At 33.5% G+C, this 16,008-nt stretch overlaps 2 protein-coding genes across 3 annotated transcripts; both read right to left on the reverse strand.

Moving 5' to 3' along the window:
• Positions 1-391: 391 nt before the first annotated feature.
• Positions 392-5,042, reverse strand: LOC131613596 (protein ENHANCED DISEASE RESISTANCE 2-like). 2 transcript variants are annotated; one of them, XM_058885257.1, is made up of 19 exons: positions 4,663-5,042; positions 4,308-4,382; positions 4,182-4,235; positions 4,034-4,099; positions 3,894-3,955; positions 3,669-3,796; positions 3,529-3,575; positions 3,332-3,435; positions 3,154-3,249; positions 2,996-3,060; positions 2,822-2,893; positions 2,581-2,727; positions 2,046-2,411; positions 1,681-1,958; positions 1,522-1,572; positions 1,279-1,422; positions 1,091-1,186; positions 894-995; positions 392-822 (listed from the first exon to the last, which is right to left on the reverse strand). In XM_058885257.1, the coding sequence occupies exons 1-19, from the start codon at positions 4,813-4,815 to the stop codon at positions 730-732; spliced, it is 2,199 nt and encodes a 732-aa protein (XP_058741240.1). In that variant the 5' UTR covers positions 4,816-5,042; the 3' UTR covers positions 392-729. The 2 variants fall into 2 exon arrangements, with proteins under 2 accessions (XP_058741240.1, XP_058741235.1); XM_058885252.1 differs by having other exon boundaries at positions 2,581-2,730.
• Positions 5,043-8,530: 3,488 nt separating this feature from the next.
• Positions 8,531-14,590, reverse strand: LOC131643740 (dolichyl-diphosphooligosaccharide--protein glycosyltransferase subunit 1B-like). The gene is made up of 9 exons (XM_058914043.1): positions 14,418-14,590; positions 14,042-14,086; positions 12,283-12,914; positions 11,134-11,281; positions 9,946-10,125; positions 9,757-9,825; positions 9,181-9,270; positions 8,938-9,088; positions 8,531-8,839 (listed from the first exon to the last, which is right to left on the reverse strand). Exons 1-8 carry the CDS (start codon positions 14,529-14,531, stop codon positions 8,963-8,965), a joined length of 1,404 nt encoding a protein of 467 aa, XP_058770026.1. The 5' UTR covers positions 14,532-14,590; the 3' UTR covers positions 8,531-8,839; positions 8,938-8,962.
• Positions 14,591-16,008: the final 1,418 nt, after the last annotated feature.

The following is a 16,008-nucleotide window of genomic DNA, read 5'->3' on the forward strand; positions in this document are numbered from 1 at the left end:
ATTTCTCATAATAACCAAGTGTTCTCACTTGAGTCGTCCCCTATATATATATATATATATATATATATATATATATATATATTTTTTTTTTTTTTTTTTGAATCTATATTAAATTTTAAAAATTTGTATTTTTAATGGATAATCTATATAAGAAAATGTCCAGCCAAAATTATAACTACATTAAAGTTCTCTTTTTTTTTTTTTTTTTACAATATTTAAAGTTCTCAATATTATGATATACATTATACCTTTTTATTGAAATAAATAAGCCTCTAATTAATAGATCATTGTTTTTTAGTCCCAACATTAAGGGAAAATAACTATGGACTCCATAACATCATTTAAACAGAAATGGTTAGAGCAATGAAAAAGAAGAATCCGAAGGCCACTGTTTAATTTAAATCAGCCTCATGTAGCTTTATCTATTTCACTTTTACATAATCAATGCATGAATTCAACAAAAGAATAGGTTATTGTTCAGCATATCATAAAATAGATACTATTAAATAATAACTTTCTTTACAATGTGATTAGCCTCAGCAAAATCTCACAGGAAAAACTCCTACTACACCAATATCATGAAGCATGCAGGGCAACAAGTTCTTCAACAACATGTACCACTTTTCATCCTTTACTTTGTTTTTTCTCCTTTTTGCTGTTGTTAATACTATAGGAGACAGTCTCAGCTTCTGCTCCTCAAAAATATCAAGATATTTCAAGTTTTAGAAGTTAAGTATTCACTGCAATTGCTTTTGTTGCATCCATATGATTGAGTCGACATGTTCCGATAAGGACTTCAGGAAGCTCGTCCGGTGTGTTACCCTGCACGTGATAATACACTGTCAGTATAAAAAAATTTACACCGTCGGCAAATCAGTATTTATTATTGTTACCTGTATCAAAAATGCAATTTCTACCACCAAATTGTTCAGGTATCCAAGAACTAGGCTTGCCACTCCTCGTGCAACCGTTGAAGATCCAACGTCGATGTCAAGCTAATAATATGATTCACATGATTAAAATGTTAGCATACGAAATAAATGAAACTTTATACTATTAAGGATTGCAAAGATTTTGCAATGATAGTAACCTCGAGATAGTTCTTGCCACGAATGTAATTTATTTCTAACGCTTGTCCAATCAAACATGCTTTCTTTCCAACACTTTGCTTGACTATCCATGATCCCTATGAGAAGAAAATCGCAAGGGAATCCAAATTTATACTTGTCACAAACATTAGAAATGTATCTGAAATCTTATCTTAGACATGTAATTAACCTTAGAAATATATGGTATGAGCTTAAATCTCGAGTTTCTGTAAGTATCGTCTCCTTCAACAAAGCTTTTCAGTAAAGGATTGTCTTCTAAAGGAGTTTTCATCATGTAATAGACTGCAATGTTATACAAGGGGCTTCCCGGCATCTGATTCATGATAAGAGTATGATAAAGTAAATTAACAATATGATACTTAAAGGCGATGATGAATATAGTAAATAATCAAGATTTTGAGGTCAAACTCACTTGTATGTTGATAACAAAAAAGAATTCTGGACCACCATTTGCTGCATATTTCTGAAAAAGTCCAAATGCAAAGCATGTATCGTAAGAAATTACTAGCAGTAATATTTCGATGATGAAAACTAGCCTATCTAATAACTCATGAAAGGAAAAAGAAAATACCTGGACTATGGAACCGGGACGACTACTCAAATCATCTTCTCGTCTGTCACACCGGAGCCAATCTGCACCAACCAATTGCATCAAGGTGTTGGTTGCCTTGACCTTTGTATGGTCTTGTAAATAAGTTTCGCCTCGAACCAAAAACAAAGACGGATCAGAATCGGCCCAAGTGCAAGGTAAAGTACATTTTGGATCTTTTTGAAGAGTGGATCCATAAGAGCATGATGCATTTTCCTCCCTAGCTGCCTCTTGCAAGTCAATGTAACCCTTTTTTTGAACTGCAACATATATGTTTAAAAATTAAACTACGTTCTCGTAAAATCGTTTAAACATATTCTAATTGAGAAACATCGATTAAAACTAACTTGCAAGATCATGTAACTTTTTGACCAAACCAGCAGCCGATGATAGTCTGGGTTGGGGCACGCCGAGTTGCTCTGAACACAAGTCCGGGTGCCATTGATTATCAAAGTGATCATATTCGGTTGAGTCAGGAACATCAAAGAACTCGTCAGAATCATTCAATCCCATTAAACTGGTACGGCCGCGAATTTCTTTGTCGTCCACTTCATCTTGCACTTCCACAAGTTCATCAATCGGCTTATTATTCTCTTCTAGAACTTTAATCTTAACATCCTCCTTTACGGTAATTGGCAACCCGATATCTTTTGTCATTACAAGAGACTCAGATGAGTAGTTTCCTGCTTTGGTTCTATACAATTCTCTTAGTGCTGCAAACAAGAATCATTGTAAAAACTCATATAATATCGTATTCATATATGTATAAAAATATGTGAGTAAACTACATAAAGTAACTTTATCATAAAAAAACTAATAGTAAACATCGCGCAAAAGATCATAAAATATTTTTATCATAATAGATAGATAGATAGATGATACCTGCAACTCTCTCAAGCATACGAATGGTTATGGATCTAGCAGATGAAGGTCGTAAATCTAGTTTCCATAATCTCCAGTCAATAGCAAGCATATGTCTTACAACTGATTGAGTTCCTTTGTTAACAGGAGTCACCACAAATCCTCCACCTGCTAGACGTGTTACAATAAAGAAATAAAATTAAGTTAAAATGAATGTAAAAAAATAAAGAATAATGTACATAAAATTTAAAGGATACATTACTTTTAAGCGAAGCTCGAACGTAGCCTTTCTTGGGTGCGCACTTGGAATGACACACGGAATGATATAATAATACTGCTTATTACACAATCAAAGCAAAAAAGAACAAAAAAAGAGTTAACTGATTAATGAAGCACAAGTTCGTAATCATAAGCATAACTATAGTGGTAATTGTACCGTATGTGCCATCATCCTCTCTTCTCCAGTATCTTCGTAGCAATAAATCTCTTGGTTTCATACCCCTACACATATATAATGAGATTATATTCATATGAAAATTACTAGTTATAGTAACATGTTTAATGTGTGAATTATATGCGAATTAGTACGCGTACCAAGGTAGCCAATCATTGTACAATTGCAGGTAAATGATATCTGTATGACCATCTAGGTGATCAACCACACTTCCTCGGTTTATACAAAAGTCCCATCTGCAAACTTCATTAATAAGTACTCACTCTTATTGTATTTGATCTAAATAGAAACATAAAATGATTGATTTGGACGACTTACTCGGTTCTTGAGGGATCAAGAGACATTAGAGTATTAAAAATGGCCTCTGAAGTTCCATCAACCACGCCAACTGCCATTATTGCGGGGTGATCACCTCTCCGTTGCTGAATGAATAATACCAACAACAGTTTTCACTTTTAAAAAACAAGATAATCCTAGTACAAAAACAAAACATTACCAAGTTAGTAGCAACTTACCCTTCCGTGTGAATCCCAACATTTGGCTTCTTTGAACATCCTTAGCCCTGCACAAAAATAACTATCAAATACACATTAAGCCACTAGCTTTATATGAGTTTAGTACCGATTTAGAATCTAGGTAGGTGCTAAAGCTTCACCATTTTGACAGCCAAAAATCTTCCACGGAGAAGGCGCAATAACGTCAGTGGTCATAACTTCAGAGTATGCACATGATTGAAAACTCAAATTAGAGTATTTCCAATCAATGCTTTTTGTTCCTCCATATCTGTTTCAACAATGCTTTACACATTAAGCAGCCGAATAAAAAGAACAAGGAAAAAGTGCAAGGATTCAAATTCAATATTGAAAATCAGTTGATATACCGCAAAGATGAACGCCCTCTCTTGTGACAAGCCACAAAATTCTTAGCCGTATTCGGATTCTCCTGAAAAACATATAACAAAAATAAGTTTCTTATCATGAGACAAAGCCTTCTACTAATTGAAGCCAGAGAGTGTAGAACCTTCACAGCAGCTTCCTGAAAAGAACGTATCCATTTCGCAGCCTCTTCTGAACTACTTGCTCCCAACTATAAACATGGAATTCAAACAATGAATTAATCTAGTGAAAAAAAGTAAAGTTTTGTTTGAATATTTAGTTTTGATACAAACCTTAAGCTTATCCTTTTGATTTGAAGCATTATATATAGTGAAAATAAAGAACACCTGCGCAACGCAAACCAAATTCTTAATTCAATCAATTCCTCAAAGAAACAAATGCCATTCAAACTTTCTTACATTTTTGTTGATACTCTCCCTTCCATTGTCAGTAACCCGAATGAACGAGTCTATCATCGCACTTCTAATTGGCTCCTGAAAATCACAATCCTTTCATTCATCTTTCACAATTAATAAACAACTTAATCACAACCAAACATAGCAACATCATCACCAAAAGCAAGCAAAAACATAACATTCTTCTAAAAGAAGTTTGTTCTGGATTTTTATATAAAATGATCAAGATTATACAGAAATAGCAGATAAACGGACAACAAATGATTATATATGGTAAAACCTCAAAACAAAAGGCAAAACATTAACATAAATTTTTGAATAAAAAATGGAAACTTTTTGGATTGATAAGGGAATATACCTCCATTTGTGAGGAGGGTTTGATGTTGAAACTTGTGAGAACATTATCTTTGAGAATGAAGTATCTTTTACGTGAGTAATGCTGACCAAACCGACTAGAACGAAATAGATAAAGCCACCCTTCCATTTTTCCCTCCTTCTTAGGAGTACCCATTTTCGAGAAATTGAGAAATTGCACTCTCTGATTCTTCAAAATTGTGTTTTTTTTCAAGTTTTAGACGCAAAAAGGGAAAAACTTCAGGGGCTCTGTTAAATGAAAAACAAAAGATTGATTGATCCTCTGATCCCGATGATGGGAATCAGAGAACCAAAAATGAAATCACAGTGACAATGATTCTTTGGATGTTTATTGTTGTTTTGTTTCCTATGTTGCCGCTTCAAGAACAACTAATTTTCGCATGTTTTATCGTTGCACATGTACGAGAATACGTGAGTTTACGAGATTACCCTTTTCTTTTTTCTGCGAAGCCATAGACAATGTTGTATTCTATTTAGGAAAATGTTTTTTTATTTAATTAATTTGTAATTGTATATTTTAAGTGCGTTTGATTTACAAAATATTAATTAGTATTGTACTCTATTTGATAGTTAATGTATTGGAATTTTTTTTTTTTATTTTACTTGATATGTCTATGTATCAGACAAAATAATGCGTTTTCTATAATATTATTTAATGATATATAAAATATAATATTTATGAATCAAAATATTAAATAATAAGGAGGAAAAAATTAAAAATTTTAATATGTTTATGCAACAGACAAAATAATATATCTTTTTATCTAATAACTTTTTATTGATATAAAAATATTGATATTTATGAATCAAAATATTAAATAATGAGAAGAGAAGAAAAATAATAAATAAATATTTTTTCTCTAATTTATTTGATATGTTGATGAACTGAATAAAAATAATATAATTTTTATTATAATATTTTTATTGATATATAAAATAGGGTTAATAGGTATTTACACCCCTGTAATGTTAGCGAATTTTGTTTTTCCCCCCTCGGTTGCCAAAGGCAGGTTTTGGCAACGGTTTTTTTCAAAAAAATCGTTGCCAAAACCTGCTTTTGGCAACGGAGGGGGTAAAGCAAAATTCGCTAACATTACAGGGGTGTAAATGCCTATTAACCCTATAAAATATTAATATTATATTTATGAATTAAAATATAAAATAATGAGAAAGAGGTAAAAAAATGATATTTTGATTTTTTTTTTTTTATAATTTGTGTGTGAAACAAAAAGTTGTCTCATGATTTAGAAGGAGAGAAGAATTCATGATTTTGTTCAATTTTCTTGACATTTTTTTTGCCCAATATCATAATTAGTTTCTGCATTAAATAAAATATAAAAAAATTATCAATACTTATTTTTTAGTCAATCAAACACACTCATTGAATGTTAGAAAAGGATGCTTGCCAGATAAACAAATATGATAAGATTACAAACTATAAGGGCTATTTAGGTACACATTTTATGTAATATATAAAAGGGTAGAATGGTAATTAACAATCGTCCTGATTGAAATTCTTAAATAGAAAGGAATGACAGCTTCTTTTGTTTGTCCCGCCATGATTTGGTCGTTAGGGTCTATCTAAAACATAATAATCAACAAACATCACTAGCGGGAAATTCTTGTCTTTAATTAAAAAACAATATATTAAATTAAAATACAAAATCATATTGTTGTTAAATTTAAAAAAAGAATATCAAACACACTTTAGATGTAAATGTAAATCTCCAAAACCTTCCCTTTTAAAATCTTCAAAAAAAAACAACTTTTTTCATATTTTTACTATTATTTTATGGATGTATATACTATATGAAGAGTTTTTGCGCCAACAATATTCATCCTATTATGCTTCCGCCACTCTTATTTTTCTTTTAATAGATCGTCTCTATAAATTTTTTATTGGAAGTATTAGGTATCTTTTACAGAAAAGGACACAGTTACTGTAATCAAAGATATAATAATTATTAAATCATTTTTTATTCATTCTTCACCATTAAATGATTTTATTTAAAAAAATATTGATAGAGATAGAGACATATAACTGCTGAGGAATCATTTTCATCTTTTACCTTATTTGTGTTCCATCAATATTTGCTTATATATTTTATTGGTTTATGTTTGACACTTGGTTTATATCACCATCAAGATTAATATTCCTTTCATTCCATGTGCAACATTTTGTATTATAATCTTTGTGAGACCAAATTTGTATTACTGTCATCAACTTGTTTCATTCCAGAACAAAAAATATATTATATTTTTGAGACGTGGTTTTATATAGGGGTGGCAAAACGGACCCGGCCTACGGAGAAAGCCCTTTTTACCCGCATTTTTTCGCGAAGCAGGGTAAGATTTTAGACCCGCTATCTTTCATGTGGCTCTGAACAAAAGCAAATCTGACTTCGGATGACATAGCTATGTGGTGTTTGAACTTTGAAACCCTTAGTTTGACTAGGCATCAAGGTTGAGTAAATCTCTAACTTGGTCCTATGATGGCTGCTCGATGTTGTTTCGACTCAAAATGGTCAAGTGATGGAATATGATTTGTATTTCAGAGGCTGGGGTTATTGATCAGAATGTCGACTTCTATCTCTAACTGACAGCAATCAACAAAGGCAAGTGAGGTAGGTTGGGTGATGTTAGCGGTTGCCGCAGGTTTGGTATTGGGTGTTGTTAGCAACTTCGCAGAGAACTTGGCAGGTGTCTTATAAATTAGTGGTGCTGCTGGTGGTTATTTTGTGGATCATTTGCCTTATGGAAATGACTATTTTTTGCTTTATTGGAGGTATTTTTGATCAATTGGAGTGTTTCTCTGGTCTTGTGCGTAATTTGATTTAGCATTCAGCAGTGAATATGAGGGAAGTTCAGGCATTAACAATTTGTTTGGTCCAGTATAGTTGCTGCCTTATCAGCAAAGGGCCCTGCTATGTCTTGTGTGCTCTTACCCCTTTGTGGTCGGCGTTCCGCGAACATATCGTTGCAGAGGATTCAGTTTGTCTCATGTAGTGGTTTTGTAACTACTGGAATTTTGAATCGTCCAAGTCCTGGCGGCTGTGAGTCTGCAACATAATTTTGTTTTGTTTCATTATTCAGTTGCGGTTTTACTTTTATCCGAGTTTGTCATCACAACAGTGTTGTAGCTGGGTCTTTTTGGCGGAAAGCTCTAGTAACTATATATGACGTGATGTCGTGATCAGGTGTTGTAGCTTTTATGTGGCATGTGATGGGGGCTAGATTGTAAGCTCTAATTTTTGTCTGTTTGGTTGTTTCTGCTGATATGTTTTTATCGATGCAGCAGAGTCGGTGCAGCAGGGAGTTGAAAGTTGCTAAGTCTGGAGGGCTTTCCTGGAGCGTCGTTGCGGTTTCGTGGTCGGTTTACCTCTTGCTTAGCATTGAAATTGGTTGTGATCTTGTTTATCAATTGGTATAAATCTTTTAGGTTGGTTAAGCTACTGTGTCCTTGGTGGTTGGTTGGTGTAGCACAATGTAATATGGGTTTATCCTGTTATTTCGCAAACTGATGTTCTGATAGCACTTCTTGTCCTTATCTTATTTATGAATTTGGTTATTTCAAAAGGAAAAAAAAAAAAACAGATTCGATAATTCGGTTTAAGACAAACTCAGGCGTTGAAATCTACAACTGTGTTGCACAGTTACTACACTGGAGATTCATTTCCCTCATACAACAGTAGGGTATACTTTCAGAATCATGTGTGGTTTGTCAGAAATATGAAAGTGGCTAATTTACTAATAGCTGATGAATGGAACAAAGTAGATGATACAGTATCATGGAAATAATTTTCCCGTTGCTAGTTATCGATGGCCAAGCCGTGTGACTAATCCACAGGACAATGAGGAAAGATCATGTAAGAGATCTTGTTTAATTTCAGTTCGTGTATTGATTACCAAGTATAAAGTTATAATATTTCTAATACCTGGAAAAAACATCATGTAAGTTTCTTCCTCAACTACCATATTCTATGTTTCTTAAATGGAAGTAATGGTTCATCACTAGTTTAGAAACATGGCATAAGATCAAATTGCCGGGGGGGGGGGGGGGGGGGGGGGGGGGGGGGGGAATATTACAAACAAGCAAAACTATAACTGCTAAACTTCATACAGTATTGCCAAAATGGTTGATCTGCTCAGTCCCGTGCCGCCTGTCAAACAAACAAAATATTTGAATTGCTTAGAGAGATTGTTATTTGTTTTAATCATAAAATAAAAATAGTTCAAAGCGACAGATTTTAACATGTACCTTTCAGAAAACTAGCTAGAGATGTTCATGACTTGCGGATGGAAATATCCATATGTAAATATGCCACAGACGCCGCAAAAAGCAGGAAAAAAACAGATGCCAGCATCAATGGCTCAGCAAGCATGAATATAGGGTTGAAATTGTAGTATACCTACCCCCACAACAAAAACATGGTTAGAGCATGAAACAGCCACGTTCAAAACCAGTTTTAGAAAGATATCTTAGAATTGGGTTTGGTGATACCTGGAAAGGGATGTTATGGTCAGGAACAACATTTCTCTTTTCTAGAACCATCACAGGCCTTCCCACAATGTCAAGGTATGAATACTTGGTCTGCAAAAGTTCAAAGATCAAACCATTTTAGCTGCTACTTTTACTGTATGCTATAAAGTTAACAAGCGAAATTCAGCACTAGCACAGGCAACTATATGCAGAGAAGAAAGAAATATAAAACATCTCCGGGAAACCAAAAGTTGTGTATATAACTTAAACATTATGTTTTCCCAATCAAAGATTAGAAATTGTCTTCTCTAATCAGAACAAAATATCTTAGGTGCCTAACAATCATTGACCGTCTTAACCCTAGCGCTTTCGTTAACAAATGATATCATCTACCAACAAATATTAACCATCGTACATAGCAAGAACAATTTTCCCGAGGCAGAAGCAGGGGCACTGATTTCCCATAAGCTAAAAAGATAGTCAAATCAAATCTTAAATACTTTTTTCAGTCAAACACTGCTGAAGCTGCATATGCAGTGTGTGCAGTTGAAACAAAGCCAGTGTTGAGTAAGCAGTATTATTCCAAGAAAACATTACCTCCAGATGTTGATCTACTTGAAAAGGAATCACGGCTGCAGGATTTTTGGATCCCTCTGGAAGCACAACCTAATTAAATGGTCCAAAAAGGATAAATTTAACCTCCATTATTGCATGCAGATGCAGTTGAAATCAAAAGGCATAAATTTTACTTGATAGTAACAATAACAAATGCAAAATCACACTCACCTTTATAATCAACTTGTCAACCACGGTCTGAGCAAGAGGGCAACCATAAGTAAAATTGAGGTATCTTCTGCCGTCCGGAGACTCAAAAAGGAAGTCTTGCAATGGTAGCCCATAACCAATGAGAAAGGTGGATTTCCAGCCTCCAAATAGAGGATATCGAGGCTCAAATTCAAGTTCTGACTGCAATTGATAAAAATGTAAAGTATGAGATCAAGCCTGGCGGAATAAAATAAAGATTAAGTAAAATAGAATCATCATTTTGTTGGTCAAGACTAAAAGGTTGTCAAGATCTCGATCTAGATCTTAAGATCTAACGATTTTACAATCTCAATCACCCCCAACGATCCCAATCTTAAGTAAAATCGTGTGTTGTAGCCAAATCGTGATTTTTTTTTTTGTAAAACCATTGATTTTGTGCGATCATGGCCCACTCCGGCCATTATTGACTGTTTTCTAGCCACCACCATTAAAAGCCGAGAAGGATGACAAGATGTAAAGGCGCAACAATTATGGGGGCAGAAAGAAAGTATAAAAACTCAATTATACGTGTCTAAAGAACATGAATAAGGGTCATTTTCCAACTAATACACTTGCCTACTAAAATATATTATGTAAAAATACTTTTAAAATATAGTATTATTTTTCGTTTTAGTAGGATCTTGTGAACTTTGTTACGATCTTATGTTTTTCAATCTTGTTACCCCCTCTCAATCTTTCAAAAATAATTGGGAAGGATCTTCCGATCTTAGCTACGATCTTATGTTTTACGATATTGCTATCACCTCATGATCTTATGCAAGATCTCGATCTTGACAGCCTATTTGTCCTACCTTGATGAATTCAAGCCTCCACAAAACTAATAGTAGAATATTTTCCCACTAAACATTTAATTAACATAGAAACAATCCATGTAGAAACTACAAGAAATCGTCACTTCCATACTTCTGCTTTTATTGACTAACTATGATGTCAAACTGTCAATGGCATTCAATAATACATAACCATAGATCAAATAATAAAGATTTCAGTCATAATTGCTTGCAAAAGAAGAAAAAAAGGAGGAAAGAAAAGAAATGGTGCTCGTCATTATTAAAGAGGCATACAAGTGAATTTTGAACGACTACTCTAAGTCAGGTGAGAGGTGAGAGAAAAGGCATGCTATTTTAAGATACAAATGATATATCTCACCTTTAGAAAATCTGTACGTAGATGTGAAGAGGAAATATTGCCAATTTCATCCCGGTAGTATACTGAATGAACCCTGGGGGGTAGTTTTGCAAGAAGACTTTTAAATGAAGAAGCACCACTAACACCTGATCTAGTTTGATATTCAACTCTGTCAACAAAAAAAAAACCCAGTTACATGTAATAAAAGAAACTTCAAATAAAGGATAAAATATTACAATTATTCAGAAGAATTTTAAAATTAAACATAAACCCAAATAATATACTATATGCTAATGTTTTATTAGCCTTAAATTAGCTGATCCATTTGAAAAGTAGAAGTCCAAATTTAGGCCTTTTCTAAATCATGACAATCCTAATGCAAAAGTATCAATAACAACTGGTTGCCTATGTGCTTAAAACAGTAGAAAGATCCTTTTCTTCTATTAGCTACTTTAAAGATAACGATTGGTTTATTTTTGTACCAAATGTTGCAATGAAACATGTAAGGTAAAGATAAATTTCAATGTTACCAAATCATCATATCAATCAGAATTGTGAGAAATTAGACAATTTGATGATTCATCTATTGATGATTACAATACATTTCAAAAAAACATTTATACAAATAACATATAAATAAATATATTAAGGCTATATATTAAGACTTGGTTTGGCAATGTCAATTTTCAAGCTTATAATGGATAGTTTATAGCCTTATAAACTCATCTAACCAAAATAGACCTATTTGGTAACAATTTTTTCTAAGCTACTTCAACTAGCATTTGAGCTTAAAACTCGTCATTTTTTTGTCAATTTTACACTTATTATCTTAGTTTAAAAAATTAAATATTAAAAAAAAATCATATCATTTCATATTGAATAGCTATTTCAACAGCTAATTATACCAAACACTACAAATTCAACCCACTAGTTAATCCGCAATCGGCTAGCTTATCGGTTATCCGCTACTTTTTATCAAATAGAACCTAAAAGGTGGGTCATGCCGCCAAATATCTAAATTCCAACTACTACAAGATGTTGAAGAGATCATTTCGCCATGTAAGTAATTATTCTTCTATTCCTTTAATCCAGACACATATTGTTCCTCAAAGAACAAAATGAAGGTCAGGAGGAGCATGAAGAAGAATGAACAAGAGATAGCAAATATACCTTGAAAAAACACCTTTGTGTCTAGCACCAGCATGAACCAGTTTATATCGCTCTGTGATCTGTATGCTTCCCCAGTGAGATATTTCAATTTCACGCTCCAGCTCCTCGACAACGGCAAAGGCATTGTTATTTTCGAAATGAACAAGCACAGGAGAATATGAATACGGGGTATGACTGCCATATGGCCCATATCTTAGCTCTGAACCAGCTCGTTTAGCGGGCTCCACTACTGTGAATGATTCTACCCGAGCACTTGGTGTTTTGATGAAAGTTGTCTGTTCCTTGACATGATAGGGAGACAATAATATTGCACTATCACGGAAATAGACCAACTGCGACTCTGATTGACTAATTTCTACTGGGAAAGGTTCCAGAGAATGTGTCAATATGTAAAGCACCTCAAGTGTTATTGATTCACCTTTATTGAGTGGAGTTAACAAGGTTATAACGAAAAATTTAGTTCCATTTGGTCCATCAGGTATCTCAGCGGATTTAACATCAAGAGGAACATAAGTCTTCTTCTTCCTCTTCCCGGTAGTTGCTGCAGCTTTGACTACTGCAAGATGTTCGGCTTCAGCAGGTGAAAAAGCAAGATGTACTTCTGAAGTAGGAGAAGTGCCTGAGTTTTCAACCTGAAAGGAAAGCTCTATGAAACACAATGTCTCCAAATTTGTAATAGATGCTTTAATAGTTAAATTCAGTCAAAAGAAAAGAAATACAACATAAAAATAGGCCAAAACAAATATTGATTTGTTGGTCTAAGAATCCAAATCAAGTTACAATCTTCAATAAATTGGAACACGCATGGAATGGTTAACCGGCAGAGGAGAGGAGGAAGGGAACATGGGTGCCATGGTCCCGCCCAAGTTTGTGCTTTTCTCAGTATTTATTCATATACGTACTTGATGTCCCTATTAAAGTTAATTAAATTGCCACACAGCTCTTTCATGCTATATATGTTTAGTTTGATACCCCCTACACTAGTTTTCTGGCTTTGCCGCTAGAACAATGATTCTACTCCAGACATCTATTCCATACAGACAAGAATCTCTACTTCCTCCCAGAATGAGAGAACATGCATATAGTACTTGCATGTTGGAGTGAATGGAAAATTGTGTTTTTTATATATCTAACTTCATTAATTACAACATGATTCAGTTCTGTTTTGGTTCATGGAGTTCATAATCCCATTCCTTAACAGGCCAAATACTGGAATAGAAATGAGCCTTCCATTCCAAACCAGTTTGATCATATAAAAATCAGTTATGTGAATCAAACATGACCAAATTGTTTGCAAAAGGTATCACTATTCAGAAAGTTCTCTCTCTCTGGAACTCTATCAAAAACCACTTTTGAGATAAACTGAATCTGAATTAAAGTTCATTCAACAATAATGATAATGAAAGAAGATTTTTATATGCTGGCAATTTAATCAAATAAAACCAAGCATACATGCTAAATTTAGGCATAAAAAGATCTGTTGACTACACTCCGCTGTAGCATCATCCACAATGCATGTCCAGTGTCTGATGAGTGTCAGACACCAACGCGTGGGATAACATTCAATTGATTTATTTTCTCAAATTCTTATTACTGTCACTGAGTCAATATAGTAGTGTGTCCGATGTCTGAGTCCGTGTTTCATAGCTTCACTACAATCTAATCATGTAGAACACAATTTACAAACACGTAAAGTGACAAGAATGACAGAAGAAAAAACTGAGTTATGATCAAAAGAGTAATAGTGAGGAAATGCTACCTTCAATGTCAAGTACACCTTAATAATGTGAGAATTGAGGTCAATCTGCAGGGATCATTAGCATATTAGTCATACAATATATAAACAAAGGATTTGAATGATTCCCAAAATACCCTTGTAGATAAACAATTCTCCAACAATCAATCCACTATCATTGAGGGAAAAATTCATAGAAAAAGAGCACCCAACAGATCAATTAGATAGAAAAACCCCATTTCTGCATGAATCTACAATCGAATTAATGTACCCATTTCCCAAGTTCGGAATTTTAAGACAGTGCGTACAGATCTAGAGCTAAAACAAGTGTCTTTATTACGAAACAGAGAAATGAAAATTTCCGTTGAATTCCGAATTGTAATAGAAGAAGAAAGGTTACCCTGCGTTCGGCATTGATGATCTGAAGGTGTTGGGAAGGAGATGAGTTAACGAGAATGGAGAGATGGAGGAAGAGAAAGAGCACTGCGATTTTGAGCAGAGGTTCCATGACCATTGGTGCAGTTGACGAACAGAAGACTCCCAACTCAGTTCTCTCTATAGATAGTTTATGGGCTCAATTTTACTTCGTACCAAACAAAACATGTGAGAGTTACTATCCTCCCCTCCCATTTTATCTATGACAACATGCACATGTATTTAATACATTTTTAGTTATTATTTAAACATACACTATCATAACTATACTATCATACTAATTTAGAACTACACTAATATAATAAACTATGTAATTATAACTATAGTATCATACTAATTTTTTTATAAATTAAATCATATATTTATCTAATAAGATGAAAATGTCATATATAAATGTATCAATCATGAATCCATAATACAGTCAAAATTACAAAGTAACAAATGATAATACTATCCATAATCCATAATACATAGCTTACTCCTCCTCTAATATCTCTTGATGAGCTGTCCTAAGTGGTTCTCCCTCTACATTCGATGTCATATAAGGATGAGACACTCTCAAATATCACTGGACGTAGCCATATACACAACTCCACTCGATAAGAGCTACGATGTGGAATATTGTTTTGCGGGTTACTTCTAAGTGATATGCCTTTAACGAGGACAATAATTTTTAATGACGACAACTAATGTCTACTAAGGACAATTATTCCTTAATGACAATAACTAAAGTCAAACACAAAATGGTTAAAGCTGTTAAAGATGCAAACTAAATTATTAGGGTTTGATGTACTTGACTATCTGATGATGGCAACCAATTAGAACCTAACTCAAGTCTTGTCTCAAGTGAGCTTAAGTAAGTGTCTACGAGAAAGAAACATTTGACAAGACTTAAAGTATATGAAAGTCTACCTCAACACGTCTGAGTGAATGTATTGTAAAAACATAATGACTTTCTCGTAAAAGTGCATGGCTAATCACACACACATAAATAAGTTTTCAAACTTATTTTTCTCAAGAAAATATTTTCAAAAATGCCTTAAAGTTGTGTCATGTGAATTGGGAGTTATTTGAAAAGTTATGAACAAGTTTTTGCTCTTACCAATCGATTGACACTTTCTCCAATCGATTGGGACGGTTCAAATATGTGCCCTAAGCAATTAGGACATCAACTTAATGAGGTATAATGACTAAATATATTTCTTTTCCATTTATAACTTTAGTAATCGATTAATTTGAAGGTAACCAATCGATTGGTGTATGTTTGCAAATTGATTGACAAGTCATAAATGATCCTAAATTTTTGTTTTTTGTGTCAACCTCAAATCTACAAATAGATGTCCTTTTCCACATATTTTCACATCCAAAAAACGACATTTCATTTCTCAGTTCTCACTCTCCCTCTCTAAAAAATTATCTTGTTTACTTTTTCTCACTAAAAATTTAGTCGTAGTACTTTTTAAAAAAGTTATTTTGCGAATGAGGAAGTTGTAATTTTGGAAGGGTAGATTTGTAAAGTTCACCAAAAGAATTTTTGTTTTATCTTAGTTGAACAA

Source organism: Vicia villosa, linkage group LG1 (genome assembly GCF_029867415.1).
Source record: "Vicia villosa cultivar HV-30 ecotype Madison, WI linkage group LG1, Vvil1.0, whole genome shotgun sequence".
Lineage (NCBI taxonomy): Eukaryota > Viridiplantae > Streptophyta > Magnoliopsida > Fabales > Fabaceae > Vicia > Vicia villosa.